Source organism: Leucopleurus acutus (genome assembly GCF_964270905.1).
Source record: "Leucopleurus acutus genome assembly, chromosome: 3".
NCBI classification, from domain to species: Eukaryota; Metazoa; Chordata; class Mammalia; order Artiodactyla; family Delphinidae; genus Leucopleurus; species Leucopleurus acutus.
This window is the reverse complement of record NC_139145.1, coordinates 58,547,657-58,572,416: the sequence shown is the minus strand read 5'-3', so window position 1 is coordinate 58,572,416 and position 24,760 is coordinate 58,547,657. Positions and strand designations below refer to the sequence as shown.

The following is a 24,760-nucleotide window of genomic DNA, read 5'->3' as shown; positions in this document are numbered from 1 at the left end:
ATTTTAATAAGGGTCTATGATGCCGTCTCAGTCAAATTGTGCAGAGTCCTTTTTTACTGCCTTGCCCATTGGAGTTGTTTTCTTTGTATTTGAAATGTAACCATCTTATTCCAATTCAGCGCATGTTACTGGTGTTTCTAGATGTGCTGCTCTGTGGTATAATGAATGCAAATTTTCTTTCTTACTGTTAATATCACTGTAACTTTATTCGATTTAATGTGTGAAAGTGTATTTTGTATTTTCTGAAGTCTTTAATTTTTAGAGCACTTTTTTTCAAAATTCACCTTCCACAGTCCCTAGGTAATTTTTGCATTCCTACATTTTTGAAAGTTTGCAATAAGTACATAGGGTTACTCTTTTTTCCTACCCAGAATATTTGTGTTTGTATAGAGTATTCTCTTAGGCTAGTTTAAACTTTCTTCCTGTGAACTCACATTGGCTAAAACCATTAACATAGGTACATTCATGAATCACAAAGCACCCTCTCACACTTTTCTAAATATATACTTCCTTAAAATGTTCATACCTGATAAGTATGATTCTTTAGAGATTGTGAAAACCTTGACTGTTGGATTCTACAAATCATCCAAATTAAAAGTCTTCAATAAATCAACTACCAATATTCTAAAATGTAGTTAAATAAATAGCAATGTCCAGTCATTTTCAGACATGCTAATTATTCATGCTTTTTATTAAAAATTTTAAAACCTCTGATTGTTTCAATCCCACCATTTAAAAATCTGTTTTAATTATTTAAAACCATCTATTCTTTGAGTACTTCATTAAAATCCAAAAGATCTGAGAGAGTACATGTTTTTGTCTATGATCAAATTTTAGAAACTTCATATGTAATTTGGCATTGCATTTAAAAAAAATATCTGGAGCATTTATGATTCAATTGGAAATAAGCCCATGGAAAAAAAAATTTATCTTGGTTTGCTCATTCTATTATTTTTTCACTGAATACTTCCATTTTCCCCCTTTCAGTTTCCTAGACTTTTCAATGCTTTTTTGTTTCCTTTTTAGTGCTTCAGTTATGTTTCTCAGTAGCTCTCCATTTATTGCATGATTAGCACAATGACTGCAAGACTAGGTTCTTCATAAAAATTTTAAATGACTGATTGAAGGAAAGAAATGTCTTTATTTCATCTTTGATACACTGACACTCAAATACATTAAAATACTCATAGGACAAATTTTGCTGGAATTAAATGCTCTCTGATTTAATTTTTGGTTATTAACAGAACTTCACTGCTATTCAAACATTATGCAGTTATTAGTACTTGGTGTCTCTTTCCTTCAAGATAGTTTTCCTTTTTCTTTTTCTGCTTAATTTTAATCTCTTCTCCTGCCCACTAGCTTAAGGAATCCACATGGGGAAATTGTGTTTACAATTTTATGATGTATATTTTCCTTCCATAATTCCTTAAGTGATTCATTTAACTTTCTTTATTCTTATTTATTTCTTGCAGTTCAATTTCTGATCCACACATTAAAACGGAATTTTAATTTTTAATGTTCTTCAGACTATCTTTAAATTTTTATATTATTTCATGTTTATTTGAACATACTATTAAAATTATAATATAAAATTTAAAGGTCTCATTTTGAGTTTAGCATTCATATAGAGAAGTATCTTGGTATCAAATTATTACCTGTTGGATCTTGGATAAGTCATATAATTTCTGTACCCCCAGAAATGATAACAGCTATTTAAATAGCTTGCAGTTATGTCCAAATAAGATAACATAAGGATAAGAAGTGTAATTTTGTTATTTTTAGTATCACTAATATTAAGAGTAAATTTAATAAATGGTCCTTCATATAACATTACTTATAATTGTGAAGAAGCTATATTGAACACATAATATTTGTGCTGTTTCGTTGCTCTGCCCAAAACCTTGCAATAGCTTCCTTTCACTCTTAGAATAAAATCCAGCCACCTATTATGTGGCCCCTGCCTCCCTGTCCAGCCTTGTCTTCCCACTTACTCTTTATTTTTTAATAGGTGATATTTATGTTTCTTTTTTTTTTAATGTCTATTTATTTATTTTTGGCTGGGTTGAGTCTTCGTTGCTGCGCACCAGCTTTCTCTAGTTGCCATGAGCTGGGGCTGCTCTTCGTTGTGGTGCACGGGCTTCTCATTGTGGTGGCTTCTCTTGTTGCAGAGCACGGGCTCTAGGGCGTGCGGGCTAATTTAGTCCTCGCCATGTAGGATCTTCTGGACCAGGGCTCGAACCCGTGTCTCCTGCATTGGTAGGTGGATTCTTAACCACTGCGCCACCAGGGAAGCCCCCCACTTACTCTTGAGACACTAAACTTTGGGTACACTATCCTACCTTCATTATCTAGAATAGCTATGCTTTACTGTCCCCGGGCCTTTGCATTCCTTATATATGCAATCCTCCCATTTTAGTTTTAGCCTGGCAAACTTCTTCTCATCCTTCATATTCCAGATTAAATGGGACATCTTTGGGAAACTTTCTGAATCCCCCCCATTAAGTTAGGTCTCCATATTGTATACTTCCAATATGTATAATGCACTCATTATACATTTCCTGTATAGTACTGTTTAAACATCTGTTTAAATTCTGTTCACCCCATTAGATGGGAAACTCTATAAGATATACAGACATAGTCTGTCTTATTACCACAATACATCTAACTTCTACAAACGCAATAAATATCGGTTTCCACAGGTGAAATACAGTTATGCAGATTAAAGAGTTAATACAGATGAAACCAGTAATCATAGAATTACTGTGAAATAGGAAGAGGAGAAAGCTCTGTGTTCCTTGAGTGAGTGCGAAAATGTGGAAGGAATTAGGCATTTGTGGTCTCTGGATATATCCCCTGACATGATCTATTATAATTTTTTATCACCTTGCTTGAGGTTGTCTTTTCGTAGCATTTTTCTGACTATAAATGCAACTCGTGTGCATTTTACAAAATTTGCAAAATAAAGAAAAACACAAGTAGGAAAGCGAAGCTTCATCACTTAGAGCAAAATCTTGTAAAACTTTTTCTGTAATAATTACAGGAGGTGGGGTGAGTAGTTCTAGCAGGTGCCCACTTCCGCAAAATCATGGAAATGGGACTCTACCAGGGACAGTCACTTCTTTTAGATAAGAGCGCATTTCTCCCTAGATTGTGTTTATTTGAACCATATAACAGAAGGAATTCCTACAGTAGCATCAACTCGGTTTGATAAAAGGGAATAAGCGATTAAAAAAATCAAAACAAAAAGCCCAGCAAACATCACCTTCTCCAAGATTCTGAAACTGTGAGCGAACGCACGGTGGCGCTGTTGACTAAGAAGGAGAATTAAACCGCAGGCACTGTGTATACTCAGTAACACAACGATTCAGTGCAGTAAACTAGGGGTTGTGAGTCGGGGCAGATTTTTAAGCAAGCAAATCTAAGACTCTAGTAAGGATTATTCGCTAGGTTTTCTTCAAAGGTTAGGAGGCAAAAGACTGCGTTTCCCAGTGCTGTTGGAGGCTAGCTTGACAATATTTCTCGGAAGAACATGGCAGAAAATGCAATGGAGGCCGGAGGGGAGCGCTTTCTTAGACAAAGGCAAGTCCTGTTTCTCTTTGTTTTTCTGGGTGGGTCTCTGTCTGGGTCCCAGTCGAGACGCTACTCTGTGGCTGAGGAAAAAGAGAGGGGGTTTTTCATCTCCAATCTAGCAAAGGATCTGGGGCTGAGTGTAGGGAAACTGGCCGCGAGAGGGGCCCAAGTTGTGTCTAAAGGGAACAGACAGTATTTTCAGCTCAACCATCAGACCGGTGATTTGCTCCTGCATGAGAAATTGGACCGGGAGGAGCTATGCGGCTCCGCAGAGCCATGCATACTGCAGTTTCAGATATTCCTGCAAAATCCCTTGCAGTTTATTACAAATGAGCTCCAGGTGATAGACGTAAATGACCATTCTCCGGCATTCTCTGAAAATGAAATGCAGCTGAAAATCCTAGAAAACACTCCCCCAGGAACAATAATTCCTTTGGGAAATGCTGAAGACTTGGATGTGGGAAGAAACAGTCTCCAAAACTACACGATCACTCCTAATTCCCATTTCCACGTTCTCACACGCAGTCGTAGGGATGGAAGGAAGTACCCAGAACTAGTACTAGACAAAGCACTGGATCGTGAGGAGCAGCCAGAGCTTAGGTTAATGCTCACTGCGCTGGATGGCGGGACCCCACTGAGGTCTGGGACCGTCCAGGTTCACATCCTGGTCTTAACCATAAACGACAACACCCCAGAATTTACACAGTCCCTCTATGAGGTTCAAGTTCTAGAGAACAGCCCCGTTAACTCTCTTATTGTCACTGTTTCAGCTTCTGATTTAGATACAGGAAATATGGGGACAATATCATATGCATTTTTTCATGTTTCTGAAGAAATTAGAAAAACTTTTCAACTTAATCCAATTACTGGTGATATCCAACTAATAAAATATTTGAATTTTGAGGCGATCCATACTTATGAAGTGGACATAGAAGCCAAGGATGGTGGAGGCCTTTCAGGAAAATCAACAGTGATATAGTTCAGGTGGTTGATGTGAACGACAACCCACCAGAACTGACCTTGTTCTCAATTACCAGCCCTATCCCAGAGAACTCGCTAGAGACTGTGGTGGCTGTTTTCAGTGTTTCCGACCTAGACTCTGGAGACAATGGGAAAATGGTGTGTTCCATCGAGAACGATCTCCCCTTCATCTTGAAACCATCTGTAGAGAATTTTTATACCCTATTGTCAGAAGGAGAGCTGGACAGAGAGATCAGAGCTGAGTACAACATCACCATCACAGTCACAGATATGGGAATCCCCAGGCTGAAAACCGAGCACAACATAACCGTGCTGGTGTCCGACGTCAACGACAACGCCCCCGCCTTCACCCAGACCTCCTACACCCTGTCCGTCCGCGAGGACAACAGCCCCGCCCTGCACTTCGGCAGCGTCCGCGCCACAGACAGAGACGCGGGCGCCAACGCCCAGGTCACCTACTCGCTGCTGCCGCCCCTCGACGCGCACGTGCCCCTGGCCTCCCTGGTGTCCATCAACCCGGACAACGGCCACCTGTTCGCCCTGAGGTCCCTGGACTACGAGGCCCTGCGGGCGTTCGAGTTCCGCGTGGGCGCCGCCGACCGCAGCTCGCCCGCGCTCAGCAGCCAGGCGCTGGTGCGCGTGCTCGTGGCGGACGGCAACGACAACGCGCCCTTCGTGCTGTACCCGCTGCAGAACGCCTCGGCTTCCTGCACCGAGCTGGTGCCCAGGGCGGCCGAGGCGGGTTACCTGGTGACCAAGGTGGTGGCGGTGGACGGCGACTCGGGCCAGAACGCCTGGCTGTCGTACCAGCTGCTCAAGGCCATGGAGCCCGGCCTGTTCGGCGTGTGGGCGCACAACGGCGAGGTTCGCACGGCCCGGCTGCTGAGCGAGCGCGACGCGGCCAAGCACAGGCCGGTGGTGTTGGTCAAGGACAACGGCGAGCCTCCGCTCTCGGCCAGCGTCACGCTGCACGTGCTGCTGGTGGACGGCTTCTCGCAGCCCTACCTGCCGGCCCCGGAAGCGGAAGCGGCGGACGCGGTTCCGGCCGCCCGGCTCACCGTCTACCTGGTGGTTGCTTTGGCGTCGGTGTCCTGGCTCTTCCTCTTCTCGGTGCTGGTGTTCGTCGCGGTGCGGCTGTGCAGGAGGGGCGGGGCGGCCTCGGTGAGTCGCTGCTCGGTGCCCGAGGGCCACTTTCCAGGCCACCTGGTGGACGTCAGCGGCACGGGGACCCTGTCCCAGAGCTACCAGTACGAGGTGTGTCTGACGGGAGGCTCCGGGTTAAATGAGTTTAACTTCTTGAAGCCGATTCTCCCTAGTGGTCTGGTTCAAGACACTGGGCAGGACTAGTGCAAAAAGGCAATTGCAAGAATAGCGTAGGTTTCATTAACAGAAGAATCAGAAAGTTTTCTGGCTACAAATGCTTTCTTTCTTTCCTTGACTTTTAAGTCAAGGCTCTTGAGTTGATATAGTATTTTGTTTGTATCTTGATTTTACTTTCTGTCTAGTTAACCCTGCATGTTCTTTTTTCATCTGCTTCCTACCTTTTCAATCCAGTATTAATGTCTCTTTCTTTTTCTAATAGGTGAGTAAAAATAAATGCATTATCTTTTAATGATGATTTCAAATAGGTTTATTTAAGGTAGTCATTTCAAATTCTCTATCCAAAGCAATGTAGAGAGAGTTCTGAACCACCAATATTATAATTTACCCTATTGAATATAGTCAGGTAATATTCTTTATACTACTCCTAAAGCAGCTTTGTCTGTGGTTAATGAAGTGGATAACTAAAAATGTTTTAATATGTACCATTTTAAGGTGTATCATCCTGTAGGGGCTTAGTACTCAAATAAAACTTACACATATAATTCATTTTCTGTTTTGACATTTGCAATTAATATTTCAACACTGTATATGCTTATATTGGCTAAAAATGGACAAAAAATGTAGGTCAGATTACTCTTAGATTTGCCTAAAGTGTATTTATGATGGATGACTGAGAAAAAAAATTAAACATAGGCATTTTGAACAACTGATCGTGCTTTTCCGTTTAGCATGCAAAGATTACTTAATAAGCATCTGGTGGAATGACAGTTTGTTTTTTAACTTCTGGATGTAAGTATTATCAACCTGAGGGCCATTTTAAAAAAATTTCAAGAAAGTACATGTATATATGTTCTCTAAATGCTTTATAGCAAAAGTGGTGTCCCATCCAATCCTACTTTAAAAAAATTAATATCTACTTGGCATTTATATGGTGATATATGAAGGAAATATTTTCTTTGCTTCCTCTCTTAGTTCCCTCCTTCAGATTTCAACCTGACATGACTTAGGATTATGTATGGTCCTTCTGGGATAAACACTGCCCAACCACATCAGCATTCTACCTCCTATAGAGTAACTAAAAGAAGATTAGAAGAATGGGAAGTTCTAAAGGGGAGAGAGCGATATCACTGTGAAAGTCTAAATTAACTACAACTAAGAATAAACTCTTGAAGCAACCAAACATCAATTTTTATGTCTATTTTGAATGAAATAGAAAAAAACCTTATTTTAAAGTACAAAATATTTAGTCTCCAATTATCAAATCTGATTAGGAAAAAATAAAATTTCTCCTCATAGGCATTTTCTCATCCAGAGGCATAGAACTTTCCAGAAATTGAATACTCATGACTAGAAGACAGAGAACTGAAGTTTCTCAAATTTTTGAAAATTCTCAAAAGAGAAAAAGAATGTTGTTAACTAGATGTTAACTAGACTTATGTCATCATTTGCAATATGCACAAATATCAAATCATTGTCACACCTGAAGCCAATATAGTGTTACATGTCAATTACAGCTCAAAAATTTAAAATGCCTAATGACTGTTAAAATAAAAATTTAATACTGACATGTCTTCAATCACACATAAAGTTATAATCATATTAAAATGGTGTGATTTTAGGTATGAGAGTGAAATACACGAATCCTTACTAATCAGGGGAAAGACAGTATTTCCTTTCACTCATTAAGTACTTTATAGAGATATTGAATCTGAATCTTCGGTCAGATTTCTTTTTCTTCTTTTCATACTTAGCTGAATTTTCATGAAGATCAGAGAAAAGGCAAAGAATTCTGATCAAGACTTCTCTGTATTTGGCTGGCTTAGTTCCAGCTCATGTGAGAACCAGGGAAGTTTTCAACTACAGAAAATATGGAGGCCAGTTCTTTTTTGGCCAATATGGTATATGATTTTGGACTCAAATTGGAGGCACTATATAACCGGGGAGTTATTTAGACCCAGACATAAGAAGACAGATACTTAATAATATCTTAGTTGATAGATGCACTAAATTCACATATTGTTGAGAAGTGATCAGGGTTTCGTAAAGCCAGAAAAGATCATATGGACTAAATTTGAAGATAGGAAAAAATTATACCTTACTCTTGGTTCAAAGTTGCTTTTATTTCTTGGCTATTGGAAACCTTTTACCCTTTTATTTGAAGACAACTTTCAGAAACTTCTTTACCTGGATATTTTATTAAGTACATGACAGAGAGGGCACTATATGTATAGTACTAAGTATCTTTGCCACTTTTTGGAATTCCCCCAACCGAAAGTCCAGCACTAGGTAAAAATGATGACTTTCTACATTCATAATAATTTCCCAGTAGTTTTCCTTTTAAAGGATGGACAAATTCATTACTGTGAATTATTTCCAGATTGATCTCTTACTAATATTCTAATCTAGTTTTTAATACTGAAAGGCAAAGAGATGAAAATGAACTTTAAACTTTTATGTAGAGTTGTTAAAAGACTAAACTATATTCAAATATCACTCATTAAAACTAGTGAACTAACTTACCACACTTTTAATAAATCTTCCTTAATCCTTGAATATGGCTTCCTTGCAAATGGGGACTTTAAAAAATTACAGTTTTTAAACATATATTCCACTACTATATTTTGCTTTTTAGAGTAGATTGTTACATGTTTTAAAGCTGGCAACTTATTAGGCATAATTCAGTTATTTGTATGTCTAATCCTCATGTTCTTAGCCAATAGTTTGGTTGGTCATAGATTTTAAAATGTAAACTAGGGACTTCCCTGTTGGTGCAGCGGTTAAGAATCCGCCTGCCAATGCAGGGGACACGGGTTCGAGCCCTAGTCTGAGAAGATCCCACATGCTGCCGAGCAACTAAGCTCGTGAACCACAACTACTAAGCCTGCACTCTAGAGCCCACAAGCCACAGCTACTGAAGTCCACGCGCCTAGAGCCCATGCTCTGCAACAAGAGAAGCCACTTCAATGAGAAGCCCCCGCACCGCAACGAAGAGTAGACCCCGCTCGCCGCAACTAGCAAAAGCCCGTGCACAGCAACGAAGACCCAACGCAGCAAAAAAAAAAATAAATTTATATCAAAAAATAAAATGTAAACTAATTTTCCTTCTCCCTCTTTTGGTATTGAAGACTGTTGATGAACAGTCTATCAGTCTAGTTCTCATTCTTTTATCTATAAACTTCTTTACTCTAAGATGTTTTCTTTATTCTTGATGTTCTGATATTTGCTAGGTCCAAACCTGAGATTCACCCAATATACTGAATTTTTTTAAGTTAACTATAGTTTTTGGTGGGCTTTTTTCCCCCAAAATTTCCATTTGGCAGGTTTTCACAACAATTTGTTCTTTTTTTTTTTTTAAACAATTGCCATTTCCTTCTTTTTTGTTGGAGGAAATTAAATATCTTTTACTTTTTTTGTTTGTTTGTTTGTTTGTTTGCGGTATGCGGGCCTCTCACTGCTGTGGCCTCTCCCGTTGCGGAGCACAGGCTCCGGACGCGCAGGCTCAGCGGCCATGGCTCACGGGCCCAGCCGCTCCGCGGCATGTGGGATCTTCCCGGACCGGGGCACGAACCCGTGTCGCCTGCCTTAGCAGGCGGACTCTGAACCACTGCGCCACCAGGGAAGCCCTACTTTTAAGTTCTTTCCATGTTGTTCCAATCTCTCTTTCTTCTGTAAACATCTTTTATTTGTTGAGTCTGTTTTTCACACTGTTAGTCTTGTTAGTTGGTGATATTTTATTGAGAACTCATGTTCTATTGGAGGTTTCCCTCATACCATTACTGGTTTTGGTAGTCTTGCAAAGGGAGGAAGGAGTCTCAAAGTGGTTACAGCCTCAGGCTCTACAAATCCAAGCCTTAATTAAGAAGCTTAGCTCAACTTTGCCACACACAAGTAGAAGTTCTGGACCAACACCTAATGATGTGTTTGAGCTGGGCCCCAGTCTCCCTTGGGTGGCACTGCTCTGCATTTGCTCTATGAAGCAAAATCTTAGGGACTGTCACCCTCTGCTTCTTGGCTGTCATGATGTCTGATAAGGCTATAGACATGAGAGCTAATGAAGACATCATTTACTTTTCAATCTTTAGAGTAAGCAAGCTGATTTAATCTTAGAATAAAGCTGATTTTGAGGAAAATGATTCGTAACTGAAGTAATTGATACATGAGAATTACCTACAGGGAAAAAACATGGTCTTGATTAATATGCATGACAGTGCTGCATATGGTGGTCCTGGATGACACACCCAACTTGCTGGATGACAAAGAAAACCCACTGCTAAGCAATCCTATATTGTGTACTGAGTTGGTACCAGGTAGAACAAGGTGGTATCCTGGATGGTGATGAGCTAGAACTCATGACTATTTTATCAAAGATTCAAAGCCTCAAAGTACTTAATGTTTAGCACATGGACCCACAACCTGGAAGTATAGAGCACTGAAGCATATCTAGGCTCCTAAGAGACAGACACAGCCAGGCACAAACATGTGCTGTTATTAAAGACAACTAGAAGCCACCTTCTATTTGGCATAATCATGCTATACCTGGTCTAGGACCTATCCCAGCCCTACCTTCTGTTCCTTGAACCACCCACAGAAGTTTACTCAAGCCAACACATGCTCTATCCTCTTGATCACTAATTTGATTTAGCCATCTTCCTCTTCCAATTCTCTCTGCTCCCATTCAATGATACTCAAATGTGGAGGATGAACAAGGAGCCTTCAGTGGAGGGCTGCTCATAAGGCCACCTTCTGAGCATTCTGGGGATGTCAACATCACTAAGACTTAGTTCCAGAACTACTAATATGAGAGGTTTCTGATTGGAATATCAGAGACAAATGGGTTCAGATTTATTTTTTTTTTTGGTATGCGGGCCTCTCACTGTTGTGGCCTCTCCCGCTGCAGAGCACAGGCTCTAGACGCACAGGCTTTTTCTTCCAAGTTCAACAACTTGGGGACATTTTCTTGTTTAATTCAAGAAAATGATCAAGTTTGATACTCCACTGCCAGATATGGTCCTTCTGAGATATTACATATACTTAACTGCTGTAGCTTGGTATTAGTATCCCATGAAAGCTGGAACAGAGAATGAATTTCTAGCTACAGTATCACTATAGCATTGCAAGATGCATACCATCTGGTCCTGACAGTAGACCAAAGGGTATAATAAGATTTTTCAAAGTTGAGGGATACCAGGGAGTTCCCTGGCAGTCCAGTGGTAGGACTCAGTGCTTTCACTGCCATGGCCTGGGTTCAATCCCTGGTCGGGAACTAAGATCCTGCAAGTTTTGCACCATGGCCAAAAAAGAAAAAAAAAAAATTGAGGGATAGCAGAGAAAACTCTAATTTTAAAAGATACATGCAAGTTCACAGTAGCACTATTTATAATAGGCAAGACATGGAAGCAAGCTAAATGTCCAACAACAGATGAATAGATAAAGAAGATGTGGCATATATATATATATATATATATACACACATACACACACACAATGGAATATTATGCAGCCATAAAAAGAATGAAATAATGCCTTTTGCAGCAACATGCATGGACTTAGAGTTTACCATATTAAGTGAAGTAAGTCAGACAGAAAAAGACAAATATATGATATCACTTATTTGTGGAATCTAAAAAGATGATACAAATGAACTTATTTACAAAACAGAAATAAAGTCAAAGACTTATGGCTACCAAAGGGGAGTGGGGGAGGGAGGGATAAATTAGGAGTTTGGGATTAACACATACACACTACTATATATAAAATTGGTAAACAACAAGGACCTACTCTTTAGCACAGGGAACTATACTCAATATCTTGTAATAACCTATAATGGAAAAGAATCTGAAAAAGTATATATATATATATATATATATATACACACACACACACATACACACACATGTATAACTGAATCACTTTGCTGTACTCTGGAAACTAACAACATTGTAAATTAACTATACTTCAATAAAAATAATTTTTAAGGGCTTCCCTGGTGGCGCAGTGTTTGGGAGTCCGCCTGCCGATGCAGGGGACGCGGGTTCGTTCTCCAGTCCGGGAAGATCCCACATGCCGCGGAGTGGCTGGGCCCGTGAGCCATGGCCGCTGAGCCTGCGCGTCGGGAGACTGTGCTCGGCAACGGGAGAGGCCACAACAGTGAGAGGCCCGCATACCGCAAAAAAAAAAAAAAAATAATAATAATAATAATTTTTAAAAAGTTGAGGGATAAATTATACCATATGGAAATAAAGTTTAAAATAAGGCTAGGCATCAGAAATATGGATTTGACCAACTTAAATCTTAGAAATAAATGCCATCTCACCTCAAAATAAATAAATAGTAACCTGTGAGGTGATGGACATTAACTAACCTTATTGTAATAATCATTTCATAATAAACACATATATAAATCATAACACTGTACACCCTAAACATGCACAATGTTATTTGTCAATTATATCTCAATAAAGCTGGGGAAGAAAAAAGAAAGAAATACCATGAAACTAATTTAAAGACTACAAAGAAACCACAATATAAAAACAAAAACACAGTTAAGGAAAAGATTTTACACACACACATCATTGATTTTACATACACACACACATAATTTGGATTCTATTTTTTTGTTCTAAATTGTATTTTAGAATATTGCTCTTCTGACTGAAAACAAACATCTAGACCATCAGATCCCTGAGAACAGAAACCAGACCATTAATATCTGAATACCCAGAGCTCAATACAGTATACTGTAAATGGTGTGAATTCAATATTTTTATTTAGGTACATAATTTAATGATAGAACACTCAAATTTCTTTAAACACAATATTTCAAGTTATTATATTTTTGTCTGAGTACAGATCTGAAGTGGTACAAATTGTATCTAAAGATTGAACCATGAATTAAGCAAAAAGGGTGGAAAACAATTCTTCTGACTTAGGTTTCAATTCCTTACTCCCACTCTTGCTTGCCTCAAATGATTTCTATTGAAGATATTTAGGTAAACCTTTAATGGACAACATGTGAAAAGGTCCGTTGACTATAGGGCTAATTGAGACAAGCTCATGGGTACTGAGCAGGGGGCCTTCGGACTTTGAAAGGTCCACTTCCTGCAGAAGCCATTCCTGTTCTCTTTTCTACTTTAATCCAGACCTGCTTGAATGAAGCCCCATTAAGTAGCTACTGACCACTTACGTACGTAATATATAACTTAAATGTATAAATAACTTAGAAGTAAAGTAGAAAAATGGTTTTCTTTTAAAGAAAAAGCAAATGGAAGACCAGCCACCGCTCTGGAGCACACCAGGCATGACACTGAGCATCCCCTCCCCAAATGTCTGCCCCAGCCCCCATTTGTCAACATCCATCACCCTGACCCTCTTGCCTCTGGCAATATGGCTAGACTTACCTCAGAGGTTTCACAGATAGAAAAAAGCTGAAGGAAACTGGGGATTCCATACCAGGTGTACATTCCACCAGCAGTGATTGACACACATGCCACGTGCGATCATTAACACTGGGAGCCTGCCTGTTTTCAGCTTTACAGGCTGCTTAAGAACACTTCTTAATGAGAGAGACTCTGCTGGTCTTGGATCATCATGGAATGATGAGGCTTACTTTAGTAAGAATGACCCTCTTACATTATAGGGCCAAAGAACACATGCACAAGAGTGTGGGGATCAGACAAACTATGTTTTTCTGTTTTTGGTTTTTGTCAGTGCCTATATACATACATATGGTACAGTTTAATAAAGTTGCTTTTCTTATGTTTCATTGCTTTGTAAAATCACATCATATATACAGTCATCAATAAAACTCACAGATGGCCAGTACGAAATTTAGAAGTTTCCAACACTGTAAAAAAATGACAAGGAGTTATTAGCCCTCAGGTAAACTTCAGGATGGGTCAGCCCTAACATTAATCACTGTGGACTGCAAGCACTAAGTTCTGTGTAGTTCTATTTGAGAGGAGAGGACTTCATCCACTGGTACCGTCACCTGATCACCATCAGGGCACAAAAAGTTCTCATGGCTTTGGCACTCTCTGTTCCCTGGAAGGGTTTCTGACTGGTGGAGGCAGAGAGGACAGTGAACGATCCAAAAGGAATCAACAACCCCTAAATGGGCTAATAGTACATCCTGGAATCCTACCCAGGCCAGGACCCGAGACTGGAAGCCAAGAACTGTTGTCAACTACATGGGTCTTCATCCAAGCACAGAAGCACAGCCCCATCCCTCACCCCTTCCTCAGTCTAAAGTAGAGCAGAGGGGAAGCTCTTTGGGAGAAGAGAGGAAGGAAATTTGGTACAGACAAAGGCCAGGCTACTTCCCAGAGGCCTAATGCTCTAGGCCACACCTAACTAAGAGTGTGGAATATGATCCCACTTTGAAGATGAATAGCACTATTTTAAGCGTAGAACATCTCGGGAAAATCCAGGATGCCTACTCTGAAACTTTAACTCGAGGCTGTGGAAGACACATCAGTATGCAGGTATATTCTCCTCTTAAAAATCTAAGATGACAGAGACCACGCTGGTGGTCCAGTGACTAAGGCTCCACGCTCCCAGTGCAGGGAGCCCAGGTTGGATCCCTGCGCAGGGAACTAGATCCCGCATGCCACAACTAAAAAAACATTCTGCATGCTGCAACTAAAGATCCTGCATGCCGCAACTAAGACCCGGTGCAACCAAATAAATATTAAACAAAAAATCTAGATGAGAAAAAATATGAAATCTTGCCATTTGCGACAACATGGAGGGACTTTGAGGGTATTATGCTAAGTGAAGTAAGTCAGACAGAGAAAGATAAATACTATAGGATTTCACTCATATCTGGAATATGAAAAACTATAATAAACAAACAAAACCCCTAATAAATGAACAAACCAAAACCAAATAAAACAAACATGTCATTACAGACAACAGAGTAGTGGTTATCAGAGCGGGTAGGTAAACGAGGGAGACAAAGTGGATAAAGGGGATCAACTGTATGGTGATAGATGAAAAATAAATTTTTGGTGGTGAGCACATTGTAGGGTATACAGATGTAGAAATATAATGCCATAAATCAAGATTACCTCAATAAAAAATAAATCATTGTAAATGAAAAAATGTAGATGGATATTTTCGTTTTCAAGCACCAAACACTTTTTAAAAACTTTAATTGGCTAATATAGTGCACATGTTAAGCAGACTTTTAAAGAGACCCTACATCTTGAGTGGGTTAAGTAATCATTTATAACCATCTTGAAACATGTTTAACTCGGTTTTTCTAGTGACATGAGATTAAACATGGAAACCAAACTGTGTTTCACTCACAACATATAAGCAAACAAACTGCATGTACATGTGTAGATTTATGCAAAAGCCCGGTGACACAACTATGTTTAGCTTTTCAGATTAGGTACATACGGCCACCCACTCGCCCTGTATTATCTCACCAAACACAAGAGCAGCAACTTTTCTATTTCAATACAATTATGGGCAGAAATTATATGATATAAAATAGAGGTTCTTCCGTAAAGGTTAAGATTTAGCATATAAGCAGGGAAGACAAAAGCAAAGTTCCCATGAAGTCAAAAATAACACCACACTGGTCCAGTGCTCCATGAAACTCTGAGTTAAATTATAGTCCTCAAAGGCGTGTACTTGGATCCAGATTCACCAAGACACTTCAGTATGCTTCAAACTGGCTCATCATCATCTTCCTGCTGTATTCATAAGCCAAAAATAGTGCCGCATTGGCAGGGAACGCTCGAATCAAAGTAGCTTTCAGACCAGAATATAAAGCTGCTTACTCCTTCGTTTTTCACAACACTTAAGAGTTCTGATAAATCCTGCCTGTTTTCCAAACATGGAAAGAACCTGAATTCTGGATTTGATACAATCCACTGGGTATATGACAAGCCAAAGGCAAATTCCAGCAATTCCACCGCTTAACATCAAGGGGACAGGGCCTAGTTCATCTTTTGATCCATCCGAGGCAAAAAACGATCGACTAAGTTCATAGCCACCGAAGAAGAAATAGCCTGGTACTACTTGAAACAGAGTGCTCGTGAGTCCGTGGTAGAAGCCCAAGGGGCCATCCTTTCTAAGGATACTCTTCACGACGGACCAAACTGTATTATGGCTTTTTGCTATCCTCCCTGACATCTCCAGTTCGTGCATGGTCTGCAGCCGGCACTTCACCAGCTCAGTGGGGCACAGGGCCAGCGCGGCAAACGCAGAGGCGACGGAACCAGCGGCCGCAGTCTGTAGATCATTCAGCTTCGCCCGCTTGTCCAATCCAACCACTTCCCTCACGAACTGTTGGCAGAAGCCGTAGCACAAGATGAGGACTGAGTTCTCGGCGACGTAGGCCATCAGCGCGGGGGCCGGCCCCTTTGTAGAAGCCCCGCAAGCCCACCTGGGAGTACGTCTTCAGGCCACAGTCGACGAGGCCCTTGTACAGGCCAGGGAACGTCTGCATCTTCACTTGCATTGTGTCGAAGGGCTGCCCGGTCAGGACGCATGCTGTGCCCCCAAGGGCCCCCGCGATGAGGTCAATGGCGGCTTGGATAGCACGATTGGATTTCATGTTCGCCCACTCTTCTGCTGGTCTCCGAGGAAGGGAACTCTCTGGAGCTTAGGAGGCCGTCCCGTGTCCAGCCGCCTGCTCTTGGCTCTCTCTCCGGCGCGGGAGAAGAAGCTTAACCCCAGACTAGGCCGCGGGCCGCCCTCCCCACGCACTGAAATAACCCCCGGCCCGCGGGCCCGCGCGCGCCTCTCCTGGCGCCCTGCGGCCGCCGCGTCTGGGCCCTAAACCCGTCAGCCGCCCTCCCTCTCGCTCCGCGCCGCCGGCGGTCCCAGCGCCCGCGGGCCCCGGGGCCGACTAGAGAAACACTTCTAATGAATCTCAATACAGCAGTAGAAAGCTGTCCGATAAATTCCTGCCATTACGGCCAGAAACTCTAGGCGCTGCTGCGGCGGAGGAAGACTCGCCTTCCTGTTCGGCCAGAGACCCCCACCTCCCGGCAAAACAAAATGGGAGGTGCTTGATCGCGCCTCGGGTCAAAGAGTCAATCTACAGATACAAAGGTTTAAAATAGGGAAAACGAACAAACACTTTGCGGGGTTTACCTGACAATCGGTGGCTCCTTCGGATCAGAAAACCCTTAATCGTCTCCGGAGAGGAATGGCGGCTCCACAAAGGCGCCGGCCGCCGCGCCTCTCCAGGTGTAGCTCTTTGCCCGCTGGGGGCGACGCCGGGGGAGGCCTGAGGCGGGCAGATCCTCTCTTTCGTGGTAACATCGCCGAGGATCCTGGCCTGAAGCTCTGTGAGCTGGTGGGACGCACACCCTCGTTATTTCTAGAGGTTAAGTCAAGGCCGTGTACAATCGCATTGGAAAACATTTATATACAGCTAAAAAACTTGATATAAAAGACCTGTGTGGCTCCAGCGCTCTGTGCGTGCTAAGTCTCGGGGTTCTTGCTGAGGAGCCATGCAGCTTTATGCAGCAGCAGTTCTGGATATAACTGAGTACAGGCCTAGTAGGCAAGATGCAGTTTGGGGCATCAGTGAGGGTACCGCTGTCAGGACACACTTTTCCTCCCATATGCTTATAATCCCAGCGTTGGAACGAATTCTCTTAAAGTTTACATTTTAAGCCCTAGGCGGTATTTTACTTTGGGGGTAAAAACAAAATGGTGGAGGGGGCAGAAACTATGCTAAAAGGATTCTTTCATTTAGAAAGCTTTCCTTGTCTGATTCTTTGGGTATCAGTTAATATTTAAAAGTGAGGCACCTAAAAGCAGATTATGCGTGGATACTGTTTGTCAACAGGTAGACTTCATTGTATTAAGTAGTGACTTGGCCTTTTCTTTGGAGAGTGCCCAAATGTATCTGGATTTCTTTTCTCTGGTACCATATGGTTTCTTCAGAGAATAATCTTCCAGTTTTGACTGTGTGTGTGTCTGTGTGTGTTTGCGGGGGAGGGGGGGTGCGGGGGGTGTTTACCTTGGGTACTGATTTAATGACACCAAGTGGGAGAAGAGGGTTGACATCCTGCAGTCAGAAAACAGACTTTCACACAATTCCCTTGTTCAATGCTATGGACCCCCAGCCTCCATCTGTGCCTTCTTTGGTTCAATTAACCCAGAAAATAAACTTTCTGTCTGTGGCATGGGGAAGGAAAAGTCATCGGGCTTGAGTGAGATAGGGCTCCTGGACATCCAACAGCTCTGAGCACAGATTTTATCTTATTTTTTTTGTCTGTGCCACATGGCATGCAGGATCTTAGTTCCCAGACCAGGGATGGAATCTGTGGCCCCTGCGGTGGAAGCCCAGAGTCCTAACCACTGGACTGCCAGCGAAGTCCCTGAACACAGATATTAATGAATCCTGTTTCTAGCCTCACACCTTCTCTCTTCCTTGGAAACTGCCTGCAAAAACTGAGCCTCAGTGTCTATATCAAGTGGGTGGGTTTTTTTCTCCTTGGTATACCTCCTTGCAGACATTTAGCATGTAACTTTCTGTGATCTATGAATTTATCGTTTCTTCATCTGCTTTGGCCTTCTGAAAACATTGACATCTCTCATCCACTGTTGTCTCATCTCCTATTTTCCTTGCCCTTGGGGGTTACTATATTAGCAGGCTATCTGACAGAGAAAAGAGATTCATGAGAACAATGTGCCATTTTAAACTAGAAAATAATTTTTTAATTTTTAAAATTTCGTATCACATTTGATGGTTTTTTAAAAATTAATTTTATTTATATATTTATTTATTTTTGGCTGCATTGGGTCTTTGTTGCTGTGCTCAGGCTTTCTCTAGTTGCCGCGAGCGGGGGCTACTCTTCGTTGCGGTGCACGGGCTTCTATTGCGCTGGCTTCTGTTGTTGCAGAGCATGGGCTCTAGATGCACAGGCTTCAGTAGTTGTGGCATGCAGGCTCAGTAGTTGTGGTTCACGGGCTCTAGAGAACAGGCTCAGTAGTTGTGGCACATGGGCTTAGGTGCTCCACAGCATGTGGTATCTTCCCGGACCAGGGCTCAAACCTGTGTCCCCTGCATTGGCAGGTGGATTAACCACTGCACCACCAGGGAAGTCCCTCACATTTGAGGGTTTTTAAAACTGTTTTGGTTTTTTAAAACTGTCCATTAATTACCTATGGTTCATTGTTTGTTTTTTAAAAGCACATACTGTTTTTACAAACACAAGAGATGCTGGATACTACAATAAGTCATCAACTGCTTTTGCATTAAATTCATATATGTATATGTTCTGGAGAAACCAAGTTAGTAATCAGCGCCAGGGATCATGAGGGCATTAATAGGGAAATCGTCTGTAATTTCATTGAATTATCAGACATAGCTGTGCAATAATACACAGATCTCAAGTTCCATGAAATGTATTTAAACAGCTGGACTTGGAGCACATGCACTCCCACGCATACATGGAAAACAATGGCAAAGGAACTTCCAAATTTTCAGTGAAGATGCACATCCACATCACATGTTCCCTAGCAATCAGATGGAATAGCCAGATAGGATTACCAGAGAAAGTAAGGTTTGAGCTGAGGGCTGAGTAACAAAAAGCTAGCCATGAGACTATCTGGAGACTGCTTCAGGAAAAGGGAAATATAAGTGTAATATAAGTAGAGCTCTGTAGTGTGAAAGAGCTGGGCGTCTGAAATACAGAAAGAAGGCCAATATACCTGCTGTGTGGTGAGCAGTCTTCCTAGTCTGTGTTTTCACACAATTCTTACCAGGTAATAAAAGTTTAAGCAGAGTTGAAGACAGTCCTTCAGAGGCATGATTGGTCACAATTTGTCCAAAGTTTTTGTCTCAAACATTTGATCTACAAATTCAAAACGTCAGGCTTTATGACATTTAGATGTGAACATAAAGATCCCATTTACCTAATCTATAGAAATAATGCAAAACAGAGACCACACTGACATGCTTATTACAGCATTCTGTGTAATAGCAAATGTAAAATGGAACAACCTAAGTGACCGGCAATAGGGGAGTGAATAAAATTAAGAATTTGTAAAATTTCTGCATTGCTTAAAATTTTCAGTTAGTTTTTTCTTATAATATTTTAAAACACTAATTTAAAAAATTCAACTTCCATTCATGAACTCAGAAATATTGAAAACCGTAGCCCACCTATACATCACACTCCTCAGGCAAGGGAGCTGTGAGAAAAGTGAGTCTTTTTTGGTAACTCTGGATTTACATGAAGGGAAATGGATCCCAATCTTCTTTTTTCTCTTTTGAAGTTTACATAACAGATAATTACTCTTCATTATGGAGATTTTAATATTTATGCAAGACCAAGCCGTAAATGAATCAAATAAAAACCAAAGCTACAGTAGTAAACTGACTCAGTTTGCTTATGCTGCAGATGTATTTGAAGCAAACTTTGTTTCTGCTGTAATTTATAAACTTTTAGAATGATTCTTTAATTTGAAATCAGTCAACCCCACTTAAAGCAGCTGTTTCTTTATACACTTTTCTACCATTTCAATCAGGCTTTAAATCAAATTTTTGATCCCTGTACGTTCAGACCCTAGTAAATAGGCAATAATAGTTTGCTTTTATTCTAGGAATTGTTCTAAGTCCTTATATGTATCAACTCAATAGCCAACAACTCAAGGGCCCCCAGGTAGGTAATATTATCACCTCCATTTTAGAGATGAGGAAACTGAAACCAACAGATTAATTTACTTGCCCAAGATCAATCTCAACTAGGTCACTGAAATAGGATACAAACATAGGCACCACATCTCCTGAACTTGTGATTTTAATCTCTACTCTTCTTTAGTAAGTTTACAGTGACTAACAAGGCAAAGTACGTAATCTCAGTGAATTTACAGCCTAGTGAGGACATGAGCAACAAGTAACTTAGACTTTGGTATGATAGATGTGTAACAGTATTTATCCCAATAGACTATTAAAGAGAAAGAGTAGTAATTAAACTCCTTGAAAAAAATGTAAATAAGCTCAGGATTGAAAATAGTGAGAGAATGTGGTGAGATCAGGCTGAAAGAAAAGAATTTAGGATAGTTTAGGAACGTTCTTTATCTCCTGACCTCCAAATGGAGCAGGTGGATTGGAAACATAATGCAAAGATGACATTTCCCCATTTCTTTGCCTCTGCTGTTCCTCTTTTTCTTAAATTCTAACACAACTGCTTCTTTTCCTACAAAACAGAATCCAATTGGTCAGTCCCTTAAACCCCATAAAGAAACCACTTCAGAAGAGGATCTGATACCCACTACCCCTAAAAGAGCAAGACACATTATAAGGTGAAAATTACTTGCTTTTATTTATTGTGAAAACAACTTTATGAAATGATTTGCAATGCAAAACGTGGAAAACTGCTTTGAATAACTGGGACAATAGCTACAGCATGGGAAAACATATGTAAACAAACTTCACTGCCACCAAACTAGACTCTACTAATTTATCTCAGATGGCATCACAGAGTAGCAATGGCAGCTTCTGGTAAACAGAGAAACAGCAGCAAAGTCCTGCAGTGAAGCTGTGGTTAATTATTAAACTGAACTGTTCACTCCACTAATCCTACAACTTCCCTACATTTATCTGTCTATACATTCCTACTTACTACAGGACAAACACCCACCAAAGTGGTTCCAAAAGACAAATGAGATAGAAATTCACAGTTATCTTTGTCTGCAAGACAAATCCAATAGAAGGCAGTGGAGGAAATTGGGAACTACTACAAAGTTTTACTATCTAGTCCAGGTGATGAAAACAAAGTTTTTCTTTCAAGGCTGACCACTGTCAGGAATGAAATTAAGTATCAAAACTCTCCTCACTTCTCTAGGAGTGATTCTAGCTCTTCTTGCAAAGAGCTGAGCTGCTCCTTTTCTCGGTCTTCCTTTTGTTTCAGTTCATCCAGCACAGCCTGAAATCTGTTCTTGAGAGCCAGGTTTTCCACTTTCAGGATGAGATCCTCCTGTCGCTTTGCCCTGTCCTGGGTCTCTTGGAGCTTGCCTTTCATGTTATCAATCTGTTTCTGAATTCCCATAACCAGCTGATTAGTTCCCTCGTCTTCTTGCTGGTGTTCATCTGACTCATTTAGCTTGTCCTGTAGCTGCCTTTCCAGATCTTCCTCAGTGTCAATGATGTTTATGTCTTCTTCATCTTGATGCTGTGTCTCATCTTCATCTTCACTGCTGCTGCTAAGGTCATTGAATATCTCCCGAAGCTCATCATGTTCTAATGAGTCACGGCCCTGCCTGTGGCCAGACATGCCTGGGGAAGAGATATCAAGGCCTTGGTTTTCTGCTTCTTTTGTTTCATCTTCAGCAATTATTTCCCAACGGGTACTGACAGCTTCAGCATCTGTGCTCAGCAACCGCTTTACTTCTTTTTCCACATCTGGAGACTCAATATACTTCTTCTTTGCTGTCTTACGGAACCTTCTCTTTCTGACATTTTTTAGAGGCAGAGTAATTCCATGGTTCCATACAAACTTTTTCTCTTTGTCCTTATCCTTTTTCTTGCTTGCTTTGGGATCAGCAGTGGCAACTGGTTCCTCAACAGGAGGATAGAGATCACCGTCAACTGTGGCGACAAGCATCTGAGAGACATCAGCTGTCTTGTAAAAGGTTTTTTTATCAATGGTTTTCAAACTTTCCATAACACATGGCAGATCTACCAATTTTGACGCCAATGGGACCTGGTCCACGCTGACAATTCCATGACGCCCATCAGGGTGTAACTCAATTGTCAGTCTGTCCTTCAGGTTGACATGACCAGACTGTACCGCCCGCCTCACGGTAGAGGCATACTCCAGAGGTAGGCGTAAGATAAACTGGCTCTCTAGTTCGTGAGGAGCATCATCTTTGCTCTTACTCATCTTTATTTCTTTGTGACTCACTTTTTCTCTAATAACCACTTGTTGCACTGAAAAATTTCAGCTATTTCAACAGAAAGACCACTTCTTTATAAATTGAAGTCTTTAATTACAAACAGTTCTGGATAGAAGAGCAACTAAGCGTCTATTCTGAATTAAGCCCCAAGTCTTTCTAAATATGCTGTAACAATACCAGTCGTTACTGACGCATTGCCTTACGCAGGTCCATTTAAATCTATCAGCTGCAATGCCAAGTTCCAACCTCTAGATGCCGCTGCAGGACAACGCAGGGAAAGCAAATGGCGGCTCCTACGGAATGATGTTCGGCACAGAAAGTAAGGCTCAGCAGATACTCCCAATCCACAAACTCTCCCGGAACAAAGATACGCAAAAAGTGGGGCGTAGTGAGCTCTCTTCGCCTCAGGTACTTACAATCCAGTAACGATTATAAGTCCAGTTTCTCCGGACAGGCGCGAGCGGAAAAGGAAGCCACTCAGAGCAAGGTGGCCGGGAGCCGAGCGTCTCCTTCCGAATTCCTTTGTTCTTCCCGGCACTTGGCAAAGCGATCCGCTGATTATCGGTGAAATGGCTGAGGAAGGGCAACGCGAAATCTCGCCAACAACCGCAGCTCCAAACGCCAGATTCTGCAACTCCGCAGCTCAGCGGGCCTCCGTCCGTTAACGGCCGACCTAGCCGAGAAAAGAGAGCTACGTCACCACACGGGACGGGAAGCTGCTGTGAGTCGCAACACGCCTCGGGCGGAAGTGCGGGCTGCCCAGCGCGCGCAGGCGCAACCGCCGAAACGCGCTCCGGCGTGTCTTGTAGTCTCGCGAGAACTTGGTCTTAACGGGATGAACGTTATGTTCCGTAAAGAGGGGTTGGTTTACTGCTTCCCTGTTGGCGCAGCGGTTGGGAGTTCGCCTTCTGATGCAGGAGTCGCGGGTTCGTGCCCCCGTCCGCGAGGATCCCGCGTGCCGCGGAGCGGCGGGTCCCGTGAGCCGTGGCCGCTGGGCCTGCGCGTCTGACAGGCCCGGGTACCGGAAAAAAAAAAAAAAAAGCTGTAGGTTCACAAGTATTTAGAGAAAACGGTTATTATAATAAGGACATAGATTGTCCCGTCCGCCTCCGCTAAGCCAGGGCTTTTACCGGATCTCTGTGGGGCCGGGTACCTCCTAGGCGTCCGTGCGAAAGTGGTTTTTGTTTCTGGAAATATCTAAGCATCTCCACAGGCTATATTCAATCTGGAGCCAATAAAAAAACTCATAACTAACCATACCGTGGATTTTAAAGTACCCAAGTCAGTGGAGTGAGGACGTGCAGCCCACTATAATTCTTAGTCTGTGTTTGTTGATTATGAAGATGGCTGTAGGGGGCCCGTGACTCGGTCTGTTTCTGTTTTGAAGACCCCGTGAGGGCACAAGGATGATTCCTCTTTTTTTATTTTAGTTTATTTATTTTTTTATACAGCAAGTTCTTATGAGTCATCCATTTTATACATATTAGTGTATACATGTCAATCCCAATCTCCCAGTTCATCCCCGCCCTCCCCTCCCCTGCCACTTCCCCCACTTGGTGTCCATACGTTTGTTGTCTGCATCTGTGTCTCAATTTCTGCCCTGCAAACTGGTTCATCTGTACCATTTTTCTAGGTTCCACGTATATGCGTTAATATACGATATTTGTTTTTCTCTTTCTGACTTCACTCTGTGTGAGTCTCTAGATCCATCCACGTCTCTATAGATGACCCAATTTCGTTCCTTTTTATGGCTGAGTAGTGATTCCTCTTTTTAATGTGTTTGACGTAGATATAAATGTAAACAGAGAAGGTCGTGTTCTTCTGGAGGCCCACGTTCATTTAGGACAGTTGGCTGAAAGACGAATAGTCTGATTAAAGTAGAATATAATGGAAGTATTACTTCCTTCTACTCATTTGCCAGTAATTTTTAAATTAGTTTGGAATTTTAAAAAATCCACCTCTACTGTTTGGATAACTTTTCTGCTTGCCTCTTCTTTAGGTGGGCAAGTATTCTTCA

General features: G+C 41.6%; 1 protein-coding gene and 2 pseudogenes across 3 annotated transcripts; 1 reads left to right on the top strand and 2 right to left on the bottom strand.

Moving 5' to 3' along the window:
- The first annotated feature begins 3,529 nt into the window (after positions 1-3,529).
- Positions 3,530-5,916, top strand: LOC309960221 (protocadherin beta-3-like; annotated as a pseudogene). Its single transcript has one exon. The product of its transcript is annotated as a protocadherin beta-3-like (transcript).
- A 9,619-nt stretch (positions 5,917-15,535) lies between these two features.
- On the bottom strand, positions 15,536-16,438 carry LOC309960232 (mitochondrial ornithine transporter 2-like; annotated as a pseudogene). The gene has a single exon. The product of its transcript is annotated as a mitochondrial ornithine transporter 2-like (transcript).
- Positions 16,439-21,443: 5,005 nt separating this feature from the next.
- Positions 21,444-22,814, bottom strand: LOC309960228 (transcription initiation factor TFIID subunit 7-like). Its single transcript, XM_082836884.1, has one exon. It carries the CDS (start codon positions 22,728-22,730, stop codon positions 21,681-21,683), a length of 1,050 nt encoding a protein of 349 aa, XP_082693010.1. The 5' UTR covers positions 22,731-22,814; the 3' UTR covers positions 21,444-21,680.
- Between the last annotated feature and the right edge of the window lie 1,946 nt (positions 22,815-24,760).

Excerpts from the sequence above, each read along its gene's own strand:
- LOC309960228 (XM_082836884.1), bottom strand. The coding sequence starts at position 22,730 with ATGAGTAAGAGCAAAGATGATGCTCCTCACGAACTAGAGAGCCAGTTT.